Below are 17,500 nucleotides of genomic sequence, written 5' to 3' on the forward strand. Positions count from 1 at the left end.
AGAGAGAGAGAGAGAGAGAGAGAGGAGGGGGTGGGAGAGAGAGAAAGGGGGGGATAGAGAGGGTGGGAGGAGAGAGAAAGGGAGGGATAGAGAGGGTGGGAGAGAAAGGGGAAGAAGGGGTGGACAGAGAGAAAATAGAGAGAAAAAAAGAGAGGGATGGAGGGAGAGAGAGAGAAGAGGAAGACAGGGGAGGGGTTGGCAGAGAAGAGAGGGAGAGGGCAAAGAGATGGAGAGAGACATAGACAGATATGGAGAAGGAGAGACAGGAAAAGGAGAAGAGAAAAGGCAGAGATAAAGAGAGAGGGAGAAAAGAGACAAAGATGAAGTGACAGAAGAAAAGGAGAAAGACAGGAAGAGAGGCAAACAAAGGCTATGAGTATTTGGACACAAGAGAGAGCGAGAGATAGTGACATCATGTCGAAGTGAGTATTCCACATTCCAAGTGAGTATTCCATATTCCAAGTCAGTATTCCACATTCCAAGTGCTCTGAGCGCCATCCTGAAATGGAAATGCGTAGCCCAAGTTCAAACACCTTGAGTGAAAATCATTTCCCGATAAAAAGACAAAAGTCTGCTTCTACCAAGATTTTTCTGCGGCTCTTCTTCAGAGTTCAGACGTGACGAAACATCACGAAAACAAACAAAAAAAGCAGAAATCTTGTAGTTGAAGCAGACATTTTTTTTTTAATCTGGTCATGTGGTTGTCCTGCTCTGCGGTCAGACGTTTGGATGGGCGGGCTTTAACCTACTCCTGCTATACATTCCCCCCAACTCGCGTCATTTCCTTCCATCCTCTGAGCTCGTGCCTTGTCATCGACCTGTTTAAAGGGATATGCCACTATTTTGGGGCTTAATACAGTTAAAATCGTTGGCTGGGGTTTATAAAGGTGGTAAAGTGTCTTATTTTTCATGTTAAGCGTTGTCTTGCTTTAAGACAAGTTAAAAGAGGGAATTTCACTAGCTAAGCTAGTGCAAGTCAATGGATCCATGTAGCATGCTACACGGATCCATTGACTTTCACTAGCTTAGCGACATGCTTCCTCTTTTAACTTGTCTTAAAGCAAGACAACGGCTTACATGAAAAATAAGACACTTTACCACCTTTATAAACCCCAGCCAACGATTTTAACTGTATTAAGCCCCAAAATAGTGGCATACCCCTTTAAGGTCAGACATTCATTTTAACATTGAAAATAAAAATAGATACATACGGTACACCCCATCGGGCTTAGCCTGAATGTCCAACATAAAACAGACTTCACCTGACCCACCCAGGTCAACAACAGAGGCAGGGATGCGAGTTGGAGGAAACAATTAGTCTGCCTTACCTGCAACCTCAAATAGATAGCGGTCAAGGTCAAAACCACAACTCTCAAAAGTTCCTCAAATTCTCTGTGAGAATGTGCAAGGCAACTTTAACCATCACCATACTTGAAGCAATACTTCACCACATTTTTGGAAATAAGCTCATATTACACCTTCCCTTGAGTTAAATGCTTGCGTTTTACCAGGTGAGTTCCACCTGTACTTCCAGCAGTTTTTTGAGCATGGCAGAGCAAATTTTGCTTCCAAGCAAATTGAATCTTATGGGCCCAGCTACCTCCAATTATTTAACTGAAGGAAATGTGTGTATGAGCTTATTTCGAAAAATGTACAGTGCTTTAAAAACTCATACTGTATAAAAGGTGGCACATACATACATACGTAGGCGCCCCATTTACACTCACACGGTGCTTCAAATACTCAGTGTGAAGGCAAGGTCACCGGAACGACTTTAAAGGGGTGGTGCATTTTTTCCCCCTTCACTCTTTATTTCTTAACAATGTTACTGCTGCTGAATTCCACTCATTTGTCTGCAGTAAAATGTAGGGAGCCCAAAAGTACCACTGCACCCCCCTTTCCGACACCTACTGTATGTGTGAAGGGTGCATTAAAACACATTCCCCCCCCCCCTTAGGTGACCACAACAGAACCCACGCCGATGAGTCTGCATTAAAAAAACAAAAACAAATTATTCCCCCCACCAAAACAGACCAGTGACAGATCCATAACGACGAATCCATTTCCTTTGTTATCACCACTGTGAGTCCTTGTGGAGGAGCAAACATTCTTTTTTATAAACAGCCGTTCTGTGTTAATAATTCACCTTTTTCACAGTGATGTCAAACAAGTTTCAATTTGAAGCAAAGCAGGCATAAGATATTGACGACGACCAGCTTCAGGCAGAAAACCAAAGAAAACAGTGGTGTGTATGTTTCGTATGCCTATGCCACAACCCAAAATTGCTTCAAATGAATCACAGGTGTCTAACGTCACAAGAAAAAGGCACATTCTGCCCAACAGAGCCAAAATGCACTAACACTACACACACACACACATTAAAAATGGTATCCAGTCCAACAATATGTTTAAGGTGCAATAATGGTGAGTATTTTACTGCTTTCTAAAATAGAAAAAGCAGTGTGCTATTGTGCTGTCCATCTCCTGGATCAATTTAAAGGTGCAATGTGTAAGATTGTGGCCAGAATAGGTATTGCAACTATGCTGCTCATTGAACTTGTGCTGCCTATTGCCAAATTTGATCTTTTCATGAATATTTACGGAGTAATAAACTAGTATTTACTAGTATGATCAAAGTACAGTGAGTTTTGCAGCTAAAATGTCTATTTCTAGAAATTCAAATACTTAGAATTTGATGGTGGTGGCAAGTATTTGTTAAAAAAGTAACATTTGTGAATTGGCGGCATGAATTCTGGAAATTAACTACTAAAAATATTAAAAGGTGCACCTTTAATTTTGAAAAAACAAGCTTGTATTTCGAGGCTATAGTTAGTTACTCCATTCTGGCTTTGTAGGACAGACAGCTGCTGCATTAGTTCAGTGAGAAAAGCAACACAACAGCGCTGTGCTGAATCCGTGTGTGTTGCTCCCCCTCAATACAGGTTTGGCACACCCCCGTGCGATCCCGAAGTGGGGCAATTCAGTTGAAGGGGAGTTGGAACATACCATTAGGAGGGAGGGGAGGGAACTGGCTGAGGTGAGACGATTTGGGGTGCGCCACTGTCATTGTCAACAGAAAACTCCATTAGTTCATCCTCTCACTCAACCCACCTAGTTATTGAATAACCTCCTTGCTTTTCTACACCTTATGGGGTTTACTAAGAAGCTGGTTCAGGAGTAAACCAGTTTAAGTTAAAAGGTAAATCATCTAATAGAAGAGCCAGGAGTCCTCATTTGAAGAAAAATGCTCTTCTATTAGATGATTTACCTCTTAACTTAACCTGGTTTACTCCTGATCCAGCTTCTCAGTATAGACCCTTTACCAACACTTTAAATACATTGAATAGATTCCTTGCTTAGTACACCGTGTCAATTAAAAACATAAAATTAAAAAAGTAAACTATAAAGACATGCACATCTTAACATTGAAGACCCGAATCTTGTGCTTTTTATATACAAGTGATCTTGCTTGCATATGACACTATTCTGTAGCCATAACATTAGTGCAGGGAGGGGAGGATTAGGGGTGAGAGAGTGCATGCATGCATGGATGGGATTAAGGGGAGAGTGGAATGGGGTGTTAAGGCCATACAGTTACTACATATCCCAGCCTGCTTTGCGGCCGTTACTACATATCCCAGCCTGCTTTGCGGCCGCACAGTCGCTCACCTTGGTGTGCCGGACCACGGGCTGAGGAGGAGGGAGGATGGAAGGACAATTGTTTGAGAAGAGGAAAGGAATGAAGAAAGGAAAGGAAGGAAAGGAAGGAAGGAAGGAAGGAAAAAGAAAGGAGGGACACAGATAAGACACACCGGAAGAGGAGGACAGACAGGTACAGTAGATATACGTATATAGATAAATGGCATTCAGCACTAGGCAGGACAGGAAGAGCAGAAAGAGACAGAGAGAGAGAGAGAGGCAGGGAGAGAGGCAGAGAGAGAGAGAGAGAGAGACAGACAGAAAGAGAGAGAGAGACAGAGAAAGAGAGAGAGAGAGAGAGAGAGAGAGAGAGACAGACAGACAGACAGACAGAGAGAGAGAGAGAGAGAGAGAGAGAGAGAGAGAGAGAGAGAGAGAGAGAGAAAGAGAGAGCGAGAGAGAGAGAGAGCGAGACAGAAAGAGAGACAGAAAGAGAGAGCGACAGAGATCATAACAGAAGCAAGTGGCACAGGAAGACAACAGAGGCACATTTGATTAGTAGTTCTGCATTGTTGACAAGGGAGAGTGGGTAACACTGGGAAACAGGACAATCCTATGGGCCTATAGTCCTATGGGAGGAAGGTTTTTTTATATCAAGCAAAATGTTTTCCTACCAGTCATTTTCCGTTTATATAATCTAAACATCACCCCAAATACAGTGAAATAATCTGTAAGGACTATAGCATAGTCATTATCATCCCAAAGCATGCAATAACAGCACTATTGTGTGAACAAAAACAGTGATATTGGCAGGTAAAGCATCCAATGGAGAAAAGAGGAACAGTCCACCATTTTTGATTTTCACATATTTGCAGTTGCATATTTGCAGTTGCATATTTCCAAGCATTATTCATGAATGTGCATATCATTGTTGTCTATGTGTTTGCATTGCTTATTTTAACAGTATAGTCAAATTAAGCGTAGCAATGCAAGTCTATGGGAACAAACAAAACGTTCTCAAATGATTGATGCTAACGTTCCCATTTACTTCCATTGATTATGCTAAGCTATGCTAATAATTCTGATCCAATAAATCTAAGTACTGAAAACATTGAGAAGAAAATGATACGCACATTCATGAACAATGCTTGAAAATACTGCAAATATGTGAAAATAAAAAATGGGTGGACTGTTAATTTAACAAAATAATCAAACAGGGTGACAGGAACCAATAAGAAGAAACCAAATGTAAAATAAATTAAAAAGTTTAACAGTTCACAAAAAGGGACAATCCTAAACACGTAAACATCAAAAGCACACACAAGAAAAGAGTAAAATAAATAAATAAATAAATAAATAAATAAATAAATACGCATACAAAAAACCCATAGATAATTGAAATGTGTGGACTATCCATTCAGAGCCAGGTACAAACCAAAGGGTGACAAAATAATGGGTTAAACTTGACTTGACGCCGGCGTCATACGTATGACATAAGAGTGTCAAAACAGTGTCATGACAGTCATGAACAAGTTATAAACACGAGGTCATTGTCATAAACGTTTTACGGTCATAAAAAGTCAACATTGTTAGGGCTGTCTTTACCGTCACAGAATGTCACTTAATGATAGTCCTAAAACGTTTAACATTGACATGTTTATGACACATGCACGACTGTGTTACGACACTGTTATGTCACACATACAACACCGGCGTCAAGTAAAGGGTAACAAAATCAGGTAGAACTTAGGACAGAAAAGAGGATGAAACATGTGCACGGACAGTTCAGCCATCACCCACACACACAAAGATATCGGTACCTTCCGCATTGATGCAACCTTTCGTCCGCAAGAGGGAAAAGACAATTTAAGGGAGACACACAAAAAAACACAACAATACACTGTTTAGCTACTAGTGTGGTATGAAATGTCATTCCGTAGGATTTTGATGCTAAAATTGATTTTATTGCTTCATTTGCTTCATTTGGGGTCCTACTATTGAAAAATGATGGGTTTCGAATTTTCTGACCCCGTTATACCCCTCCTCTAGGGGGCGTTTTCTGGCCCTAGCCAGTACTATAGCTACCGAACCCATATATCTACTAATAATTATCACATTTCCACAATCTTGGTGTCAATTACAGGGTTATTGATGATGCTGAGTCCATTTATGACAGTTTCATTAGGGTCAGAAGTTGCTATTACACTTAGTTTGGAGATTTGAAGGCTATTTTGTCCACCTACAAGCCTCCTGTGGGGGATATAACTACTATGGCATCCGTCTCATTGGATCTGTGCACATAATATAAATAATAAATATTTCAATTCTATTAGGGTCAGTATTGTGAGAAAATTATATGTTTCAAGTTTTATGACCCCTTTATGCCCCCCCTCTAGGGGGCGCCTTGTCACCTCGGCCAAGATACATAGTGCAACCATAAATGCAGCAATGAATATCCAATTTTCACAGTAATGGTATCAAATTAGGAGTTATGGAGGATCCTGGATCCATTTATGGCAGTTCTACTGTGATCAGAAGTTGTTATGACTCATTTTTAGGTTGAGGCCACCTGTTAAACAAAACCGTTTGACAGAGGATAATAACTGTCTAAAGGTGTGTGTACACCAAAGGTGACCAATGCTACCAGAGCAACTGAAGTCATTATTTCTCTATGGATGTTTATATTGGCACTGACTATCAAAGAATAATTGGACTCGAAAAAAACTATTAGAACAAGGTGTTCTGCAAAACATGAACGAGTCTGGCGAGTTTTATTCACCTGATTTTTTTTAAACAATTACAACTGTAATTTACAAACTTAAACTTCTAGAAAAACTCCATTGGACAGAACACCTTCCATGGCACAGTGGTTGTAATGCAAATCAAAGAGATAAATATTTGCAGTAGATGCTGTCAACCAACTCCTTGTCATCCCTGAGGAGCTCCTGTCCCCATATCTCAGGTTTGATGTAAACCACTTGCAGCAACCAATCATCAGGACCAGGCCAGTTTGATTTACAACTTTCAAACAGAGACATGGGGACTACACTGTTTCCAAAGCCTTCACTCATACATGGACACTTGCCAATTAGTTAGCAACAGATCCAACCAACACCACAGAAAGTGAGAAAGGCACACAAATGAGAATGAGCAGCAGCAGCTAGGCACAGAAGAGGAAACTGACCATGATGCTCTCATTCTGTCCATAAATGAACAAACACCCAGAAATCCCAAGAAATTGGTTGTATGAAGTCATCCATACTTGCTCCACCAAATCTCCACTGATATCCCAGCCATTTGAGACTCTCGTCACACTTGTGACACTCGTCACCTTTGCTCTTGCGTGCTCTTGAGATTCAGCGGTCACTGGGCAATGGTGACTGGATTCTGAGAGCAGGTGTTTTGCACATAGGTATGCAGTGTTTGCTGCACAGTTTGTTCTTGGGGAAAAACAATTGATGGAAGAGGCATTGTATGCTCCATTGAAAGTGGTTCATACTCTTCAGCAGCTCTCCGTGGAATCTTTGGTGGGAAAGCACACATCTGGGCCCTTGCATATCACACCCCAACTAGCCTGGCTATTATTGTGATGAGATTTGATGCCATTTCCTTTGATGCAATGTCCAGTTGCATTGCAATTGCAGAGTAACATCTAGGCCTTTTATTTGGAAAATAAAATTTACCTTCAATCATGAGAAGACACTACAGTTTGCTCAGTTTCTTGTACAACACCTATAGAGCAAGTGGAGAGTCTTCAATATATCATTAGTGCTTGTTGTCCAGTGGACTGGGAAGGTTATCTGGCTGTCATGAGGAATCTTATCAAGTACTTCTTTGCATATGATCTCCTGAATTACGCTCACCTCATGGCATTCCATCTTGCTCAGATTAATGAGCATTAAGATGATCCTATGTTCTACAGTAAGGTGATTTTGTTGCGGCCAAATCAGAGGTTCCCTTCAATCATTTGTTCACAGATCAGAACCTAGAGTAGGAAGCTCAACTGTCATGGTGGGAAAGTAGGACTGAGTGAAGATGCCACTGCCTTTGTCTTGTCACCACAACACCACATCTTGCTCATATTGTGATGCAGTAATTGTACCGCTCCCCTCAATCCAGCAAGTCTGTGCAAAGTGAACACTCCCAGCTTAGGTGACATGTTGCCATCAGATCAAGGGCAAAAGCTGTGAAGATGCATAATTCAATTAAGCTCTACTTCACTGGCAATTCATTTGCACTTCAGTCTCCTCTTCAGAGAAAGGTCCGAAATAGTTTGAACATTTCATTCAGGAGAGACTCCGGAGATACCTTACATCCTTATTACACATGGAAGCAGGCTTGTGAGCTTGTGCCTAAACTAGAGGAGACAATTGAAAATTACTGCTGAGCCTCATGCATGCTGTTGAAAGAGCTACAGGTGACATGCTGGTGTTCCTTCAAATGACTGACAATACACAAGCTGAACCAGAGTTGTAATTGTTGATGCTATGGTTGCAACTGGAGTTTAGTTTGATCATATCTTGAAGTGACTTATTTCCTTGTGCCAATATGCACCTGCTTAACTAGTGAAGCAGCACTCCTTAATTACCAGCACTCCTCCGTGATCAGTTGTTTTTTTATTGTCTGTGTAGCAGTAGAGCTTTCTATTGCTGTCAGTCATGTCTGTTTCCTCCCTGAGCACGTTTGACACTTTGGTGACAGTCCCCCCAGCGGGGGACCGTCACCAAAGTGTCAAACGTGCTCAGGGAGGAAACAGACATGACTGACAGCAATAGAAAGCTCTACTGCTACATCTGCCCAATTCTTCCTTAGATAGAAAGAAGTGGTGTGGTTTTCAAGGAAGGGATTTATGTTCAAGCAGGCTGGTTACTATTCATGTTCATGCAATTTTGTATGAATTAGTTGATATTACCATTACAGCACATGATCTTTTTTACTTCGAAATTGTTCACTTCAAAAATGGTTACTCCATGGGGCCTTTAACTCCAACCAAAAAGGAACTATATTAAACACAGCTACTGTTGTTGTTCACATACAAATGACAGAGTTGGTCGGCATCAACTTCCTGAAAGCACACAACCCCCGCTGGTTAGTTGATATTTAGTCTTTATTTCAAGGGGATCCTGGTATATTCATTTTTAATCGTGTTATTGACGATTATCTCATCAATTAAAGAATGACAATTCTTGACTTCAACCTAAAAATGAGTCATAACAACTTCTGATCACAGTAGAACTGCCATGAATGGATTCAGGATCCTCCACAACCCCTAATTTGATACCATTATTGTGAAAATCGGATCTTTATTGCTGCATTTATGGTTGCACTATGTATCTTGGCCGAGGTGACAAAGCGCCCCCTAGAAGAGGGCCATAAAGGGTCATAAAATTTGAAACCCATCATTTTCTCACAGTACTGACACTAATAGAATTGAAATCTTTATTATTTATATTATGTGCACAGATCCAATGAGACGGATGCCATAGTAGTCATATCCCCCACAGGAGGCTTGTATGTGGACAAAATAGCCTTTAAATCTCCGAAATATGTGTAATAGCAACTTCTGACCATAATGAAACTGTCATAAATGGACTCAGCATCATCAATAACCCTGTAATTGACACCAAGATTGTGAAAATGTGATAATTATTAGTAGATATATGGGTTCGGTAGCTATACTGGCCAGGGCCAAAAAGCGCCCCCTAGAGGAGGGGTATAACGGGGTCAGAAAATTCGAAACCCATCATTTTTCAATAGTAGGACCCCAAATGAAGCAAATGAAACAATAAAATCAATTTTAGCATCAAAATCCTACGGGAGCTGTTTTGCAGACAATTCATACCACACTAAACAGGGAGTCTACAAGGTTAGGGTTCTCCAACTCTTGGTGAGAGGGGAAACCTCGGCAAAACAGATACGGCACTCTGATTTCTAGACCAGTGTTTCCCAACTTTTTTTCTCTTGCGTACCCCCTAAGCCTTCTCGTCATATCAAAATTACCCCCTGACTTATGCGTATGTGGCTTTACTGTACATTCCATTGATGTGTAGATTCCATTGATTATATTATTCCGCATGCCCGCCCGCTTGCAGTGTGCGTCTCGCACACCTCCCTACATTGGGAACCACTGTTCTACTGTAGACGTTGGGCATCGTAGACCATGGGCATCAAACTCAAATTGACTAGGGACTAAAATGAAAATCTTGAACAATGTTGTGGGCCAAAATCAAAGCTTACAATAGAATCGATCAATGCAATACTAAAAAAATTTTTTAAATAAAATTAAAAAATGTGCATGCATTGTAGCCAAAATTCTGAGCGCATGAGCTGAATCTCATCCATCACATTCAGTGTGGTAGTTCAAATAATGCCTGCACATACTGTGTTGCACATGAGTGTGAGCCGTTTCACTGGCCTGGGTGGTCCACTCATATTCTCGTGACACATCAAAATTCCATGTTCAAGTCAGGGGTGAGTTTCTCAAAAGAGAAGTTGTTAGCCTGTTAGCAACTTCGGTAGTTGCCAATGGGAAAATGCATTGAAAACAACAAAGTAGCTAATGTAGTAAGCAACTTTGGTTTTGAGAAATTCACCCCAGATTTGGCCGCCGGGCCTGAGTTTGCCACCCCTGCCATAGACCATGGACCGACTGTCGGGTCAAAACATTTTTTTTTTTTAGCCAAGTTAATATTTGTATATTATACATGTAGATGTGACCGTTGTGTTTGATCTGTCTAATGTCTGTATGTGCAATATGTTTGATCTGTACAATATGTAGACACCTTACCTTCCTTCAGGATATCCAATATAGTAACTCCGTACTCTACTCTCCAACCAAAACTGATACGTCGTTTAGTACTCTTGGGCTGACTGCTGTCAATATAGTGCCATAGGTCCGTCTATGATGGTACTTAGTATCTCTCAGAACCCATTAGATGTTTGACTGTCATGGGCTTTCAAAATTGGTTGATCAAGCATTTTTACACCAAAATGCAGCTAGTAGTTTTTTGTAGGAACCATAGAAACCAAAAGTCGACCCACTTTACCTGTTTGCCTGGCTTTGGGGTCTCGGAAACCTCTGAAAAATAAAGAGAAAAAAAAATAGAAATGAACAGCTGTACTTGAAAACACACTGCCTCAGTATTTTAACAAATATATATTTGATGGGCTTTTTGTGCCTTTATTGATGATGGGACTGTAGAGGTTGATAGGAAATCAGTGAGATAGAGAGATGGGGGCGTCGTGCCGAAAAACGAGTCCCTGCCAGAACACGAGTGCCCTCATTGAAACCAATGACATTTTTTTGAGAGAAAATTATACTCATTTTTGCAGAATGAATTACATAATTTATGAACTAAAAATATGCTTATGAAACATTACTCGTCCTCCACTTAATATGAGCTATTTGAATGAAACCGTAACATTTGTTGTGACAATTCTTCGATTATTTTATGGAAATAATACTGAAATTGTAACCAGCTCTTTGTAATACTTCCAGAAGGAATGTAGATGCTTTATTGATAGGCTTTCCATCTTAAATTGTGTCAGATTTGTCTGCAAAAATGGGTAAAAAATATCTGAAAAATTGGTCATTGGTTTCCATTGGTTTCAATGAAGGCACTCGTGTTCTGGCAGGGACTCGCTTTTCGGCACGACAGGGGCAGGGTTGGGACATGACCCAGGCCGGACTCAAACCTGGGTACCCAAGGGCATGCAAGCCCAAATGTGGGGGGCTTGAAGGTGCACTGTGTAATATTATTTTGCACACTTTCGATGAGCAGCACACTGTAGTTGCAATACTTACTTTGGCCACCATCCTACACAGTGTCCCTTTAAGGCGAAGTTATACCTTCCGTGAGGAAGTGCACCTTTAAGACGAAGTTATACCTTCCGTGAGTCAGTTCATGCTTTGCGTTCACTAATGGCGCGCACTGTCACATGACCCAAAATGTGTGCTGCCTTGCGCCACAGCGACCCCCCACACTACCACAGCCATAACACTCGAATTCATAAGAGATATCCCTCCAGTGACGTTTCTCAATTCAACCGTTTCATACCATCTGTATGTAGCCTGATTATCATCGACGTTCAAATCTCTTCGAGACTTGGTCTGACCAAGAGCATAACAATTAACATTTCCCAAACGGCATGGTTGATCTGCCTCCCTTGGTTTGCTTATGGTTGTTTGCCTCCTGACAAAGTGAAAGGAGTTCACGTATTTGCGGGATCTCAGAAAGTGCTTGCATTGTTCTTGACCTGACTAGTTGCAATGCCAAAAGGTGTTGGCTAATCTGAATGTAGTGTATGAATGAAATGAATTAGTACGTACCTTTCTTGGTGGGCAGCTTGGCGATCCCGGAGTCAGGGGTATCAGGAGACGTGGCAGAGCTGCCTCCCTCATCAAGATTCTGGATCTGGAGAGACAGAGAGAAGGAGAGACAGAGAGAAGGAGAGAAGGAGAGAAGGAGAGAAGGAGAGAGAGAGAGAAAGAGGAGTGAGTGAGTGAGTGAGTGAGTGAGTGAGTGAGTGAGTGAGAGTGAGTGAGTGAGAGAGAGAGAGAGAGAGAGAGAGAGAGAGAGAGAGAGAGAGAGAGAGAGAGAGAGAGAGAGAGAGAGGGGAGAGAGAGAGAGAGAGAGAGAGAGAGAGAGAGAGAGAGAGAGAGGAATAGAACGAATATTCATTATACATCTTTCCTTTTTTCAGTCTAGTAGCTATCTTAGCATCAGTTATGATTATAAGGTCTTTCAGATTCTGCATCCGTTAACTGACACTCATATAGTGACGCCCAATAGTGTTTGCTCAGTACAGTGCCACACAGTGGCGAAAAAATTGCACACAGGGCCCTAGGACAAGTCACTGATATGGCCAAATGCGCTGCTACCCTCCCCCCACCCCCCTTATTGCTCTGCCCCTGATACCGCACACTCGCACATACACCTGAGGTATTGGCACACGGCAGAGGCTCCACTCACATGTGACTGGCGTACGAATATGCCGTGGTTCTCCTCACAGGTGAAGCAGCGTTTGGCCTGCACCGTGTTGCGCTCAAACACGGGCTCACACAGACAGACACAGACAGACACACAGACACACAGACGAGGCCCACTCACCTGTGACTGTCGTACGAATATGCCGTGGTTCTCCTCGCAGGTGAAGCAGCGTTTGGCCTGCACCGTGTTGCGCTCAAACACGGGCTCACACAGACAGACACAGACACACAGACAGACACAGACACACAGACACACACAGACACACACACACACACACACACACACACACACACACACACACACACACACACACACACACACACACACACACACACACAACTGTGACTGGCGTACGAATATGCCGTGGTTCTCCTTACAGGTGAAGTAGCGCTTGCCCTGCACCGTGTTGCGCTCAAACACGGGCTCACACAGACAGACACAGACACAGACACAGACACAGACACACACACACACACACACACACACACCACACAGACACAGACACAGACACACACACACACAGACACACAGACAAACGAGGCCCACTCACCTGTGACTGGCGTACGAATATGCCGTGGTTCTCCTCGCAGGTGAAGTAGCGCTTGCCCTGCACCGTGCCGTCGTTCTTGCCCTTGGCCTCGTCCAGGATGACGCCCACCCACTTGCCCGTGGCGAAGAGCGTGGCGCCCACGTACGCCACCGTGCCGCGCTCGCCCTTCCCGATCACCTCCACGCGGGAGCCCACCTTGGCGGGACGGCCACCCCCGTCCGAACTCATGCTGGATAGCAGACTGCTGCTCAACTGAGGAGGGGGTAGAGAGGGGGAGAGAGGGAGAGACAGAGGCAGAGAGAGATGGAGACAGAGAGAGATGGAGACAGAGAGAGAGAGAGAGAGAGAGAGAGAGAGAGAGAGAGAGAGAGAGAGAGAGAGAGAGAGAGAGAGAGAGAAAGAGAGAGGGGCAGAGAGAGGGGCAGAGAGAGGGGCAGAGAGAGAGAGAGAGAGAGAGAGAGAGAGAGAGAGAGAGAGAGAGAGAGAGAGAGAAAGAGACAGAGAAAGATACAGAGACAGAGAGAGGGGGGGTTGGGGGTGGGGGAGGGGGGTCAGACAGAGAGAGAGAAGGCAGGAGGCGGAAGGAGAGACAACAAAAGATATGAATTAATATCAAGATCATCCATCTCAATCGCTCTCCAATCGAAAGGCCACCAAGGTGAGGGGGTGGGGGTAGACAGTATGTTTGAGAAAGTGTGTGTGTTTGAATATCTGCCAGAGAAACAGATGTTAAAAAAAAGTTAGAAGTAATACATTCAATTTCCACACATCCATCATCCACCCCTCAATTTTGTTATTTACTTGTTACTTTTTTAGTTCATTAAGTTGCTCATTGTTATTGACCTTAATTTTTATCATCATCTCAGTTGTTCAATAGGTTCATTGCCCAGCTCCGAAACTGAGTTGTGTCTGATATAGAACTACCACCGTAGGTTAAGGTTATACAGTCACCGCCGGTGTGTGTGCCACAACTAAAACAAAGGACAGAACAGCAGAGTTGCCTTGCGACCCTCCTTTGTTGCGCCCAGCCCTTACATCTTGGCTGTGCTGCATGTATTAGTGATTGTGATCTGTCCAGTGTCTCCAATCCTGCAGGTGGAGCTGTGGGATACCATGAAAAGGAAACATCTGTGGGCTAATGGGTTGGGCTACAAAAGGAGTCCTTCCTGTTTGCTCTCTCTCTCTCCACTCTGGGCTCATTTAGATGTTTAAGACACCCTTTTTCCCTTGAAGAGCACACTGCAAGATTGTTTAGAGACGCAAGGCAGCGCTCCCCCCTTCTCTCTTTGAACAGATTTTTTGTGTGGGTCTTTTACGACTTTATTCAACAGGACAGTTTGAGAAGTAGACAGGAAGCGAATGGGGAGAGAGATGGGAAGGGGTCAGCAAAATGACCCGGGCCGGGAATCCGAACCCGGGCGGCCACATGGTAGACGAGTGCCCTACCGGTTGGACACGGCAGGGCCCCCTTCTCTTTTTAAGGTTACACAATGCCTAAGCTGACTAGCTCTGATGCAAGCAGACCCACATTCGCCTCAGTTCCACTGACCGTTTCCAGAATTAGCCAAATTCCACCTTCTGTTAAAACAAAGCATGGTCTTGCAACACCAGGCACAGCTTTAACTTCTTAATAAGCAGAGGGAACCGTTGGAGCAATTATGAAAAGGCTGGACCCCCCGCCCCCCCCAAACCAATCAATGAGCGGCATTCCGACATTAAACTGAGTGTAAGCGATAGCCAGATTGCGTTAAGTCTTTAATTCATTCCAAATGTAACCTCGTTCCAGGAATTTTCCAGTTGCAAAGCACTGTTTCAAAGAGGATGTCCCCTATATTGTTTGCACAGAGCTGAAGGAAGTCCACCCTTTTTTACAACTATTGTCAACAAGGCCAGGCCTATGACAAATAAACACTGAGTGCAGGACGATTACCATGTTCTTGAGAACGGCTATGCATTCATTTTCTGCACCCCCTTGAGGGTGAAGTGATTCCCATTTATGGATGGTGAAATTGAAAAACCTCTTAACCGGCTACTGAGACTCATTAACCGGTGGTTAACCGGTTAACCGTTAATCTTAAATTATACAATGTTCACGAGCCTGATATGCACAGCACTGATTGTTTTAAATGTTATTTTTCAGATAAGCCTTTTTTTTTTGCTGCGCAGACAGGACCTGCCATGCCCAGCCACTGTTGCCAGATGAAAAATGCTGAATTATTGAACTAAAACGTCAAAATTATCGTTTTTTGGGGCTTTTTGGGAGGAAATTATTAATATAATTATTGTTATTATTGCAACCGGTTAACCGGTGGCAGAAAAATGTAACCGGTTAACGTTGAGCCGGTCGACTATCGGTTAAACGGTTACCGGTTAACATCCCTATTCCCATTTATCACCAAAATCCCACAGCACATGCAACACATTTTACTGATTTTTCTCTGAATTTAACTCATCACATGGAGTTCAGAAAATAGGATGAGTGCAGCGTTTCGTGCAGAATATCATTAGGTCAAGGTGGAGGGTACTGGCTGTTACCAGAGGCCACCATCATCATTGAGAATGTTATTTGCATGAATCTGGCCATAATATTAAGGGAGAAACGGACTGAGAAAGTTCTAATTACAGGGTAGGACACTATACTACCCATTCATTCTTGATTGTGTCTGTCTGGTCCCAAAGTGTCTAATTTCACATGAAATGAGCCAACACACTGCAACACACTGGTTGTGTGGCAAACCCGGATGTGCATTGTGCAGTCTACACACTACGTAATGGCCTAGTGCCACCCATTAACACATGACAACATGCTTGAGGAATGTAGAGGAAGGACAAGACCCCGACCCCACACGGCCTTCCTTCCGTCCTTTACCATTTCACAACGTGCTGCAAATATAGCTGGGGCAACCAAGGACTGGGGGCAACCATCGGAAGCTTGCATGTTCAAATCCCTTATCGTTATTATATGGTTGCCTTAGCTTGAGAACGGCATTGATCTAACCCAGTGATACTCAAAGTGTGGTCCGGGGACCACTGGTGGTCCGCGACAGAGCTCAGGTGGTCCGTGAGTGGATTTCTACTTTTCCAAGACGAGCTAGCAGTAGGCCATAATTGTGAGATTATTACAAAGTTAAACATAGCTGAAGTCTTATTTTCACCATAATAAGACAGACTTGCATTGTGAATAAAAAGTGAGTGATCTGGAGTGTCAAATTAGCACCCCTCAACTGTCAGTTCAGTTGGCAGGTGGTCCCTTAACCTTTTTTTGATAGGGAAAGTGGTCCTCGGTCTGAAAAAGTTTGAGAAACACTGATCTAACCCCACATTGCTCCAGGGGCTGGATCCAGCACACTGTGCCGAGGTCACGGCAAGTCACTTTGGATGGAAGTGTCAGATAAGTGTAATGACATGAAATGTAATGTGACTACAGATTAACTAATTCAAGACACCTTCTGCTACATATTCCAGTCAACTTGAAATTATATTTTTAAAAGATTTTTTCTTTTGTGTGTGTGTGTGTGTGTGTGTGTGTGTGTGTGTGTGTGTGTGTGTGTGTGTGTGTGTGTGTGTGTGTGTGTGTGTGTGTGTGTGTGTGTGTTTAAATATAATCTGCATAAGCACAAAATTGTGTTAAGTAAGTGAACAACTCGCATTATTCTCCAAATCCTCTCAGGGAGGTTAAATCCTATTCAAGCACATGGCCACCATTTCTATGTAATGAGCTGGCTTCCACCTCCAAACCAGCAGCAGAGCCCCGCATCTAATGAGAGAGGTGAATGCTAGGCTAAACCACAGATCTACTTCAGCCTTCCTCCCCTAATTCTCTGCTTCCTCCACTATTTTTCTGCTCTCTATATCTGTTCTACATTACTTGTGTAAGTTACTGCTGTACTCTGTACTTGCTTGAATGTCCTCCTTGTAAGTCCCTTTGGTCAAAAACCTCTGCTAAATGCAATGTAATCTGTAATGAAGCGCAATGTAATGCCTATGTATTGTGGGAATTAGGGTATTCATGGACTCATTTCCGTTCTCTCGTATACTTTATCACCCGGTGAACAGACGGAAAGTCTTCCGATTGGCTGAGCAGGGGTCCATAAAATGGACTTGGCAAAGCGAACAGCCCTTCGGCTGCGCCGTCGGGTTGTTAAAATGCTCCGCCTCGTCCATCATTTCCCTTGATATCAGGACACCTCGCTGGCCGTTATTCCTTGTGAATACATCACTGAGTAATCTTAAAATGCTTAGGATGTCACACCTCGAGACACGTTTAGAGATATTGGACATAAAGCAGCTTAGAGATACGCTGCTGCAGTATTGAATTAAC

The 17,500-nt window shown here is 43.0% G+C and overlaps 1 protein-coding gene across 1 annotated transcript in view; it reads right to left on the reverse strand.

The window, feature by feature from the left end:
• The window catches only part of dctn1a (dynactin 1a), a 57,918-nt gene that overhangs the window by 36,959 nt on the left and 3,459 nt on the right, over positions 1-17,500 (reverse strand). Inside the window, exons 2-4 of the mRNA XM_063186738.1 lie at positions 13,180-13,431; positions 11,969-12,053; positions 10,686-10,717 (exon numbers count right to left, since the gene is read on the reverse strand). Coding sequence (XP_063042808.1) covers positions 10,686-10,717; positions 11,969-12,053; positions 13,180-13,431 — 369 coding nt within the window. The remainder of the gene's footprint in view (positions 1-10,685; positions 10,718-11,968; positions 12,054-13,179; positions 13,432-17,500) is intronic.

Source organism: Engraulis encrasicolus, chromosome 21 (assembly GCF_034702125.1).
Source record: "Engraulis encrasicolus isolate BLACKSEA-1 chromosome 21, IST_EnEncr_1.0, whole genome shotgun sequence".
Lineage (NCBI taxonomy): Eukaryota > Metazoa > Chordata > Actinopteri > Clupeiformes > Engraulidae > Engraulis > Engraulis encrasicolus.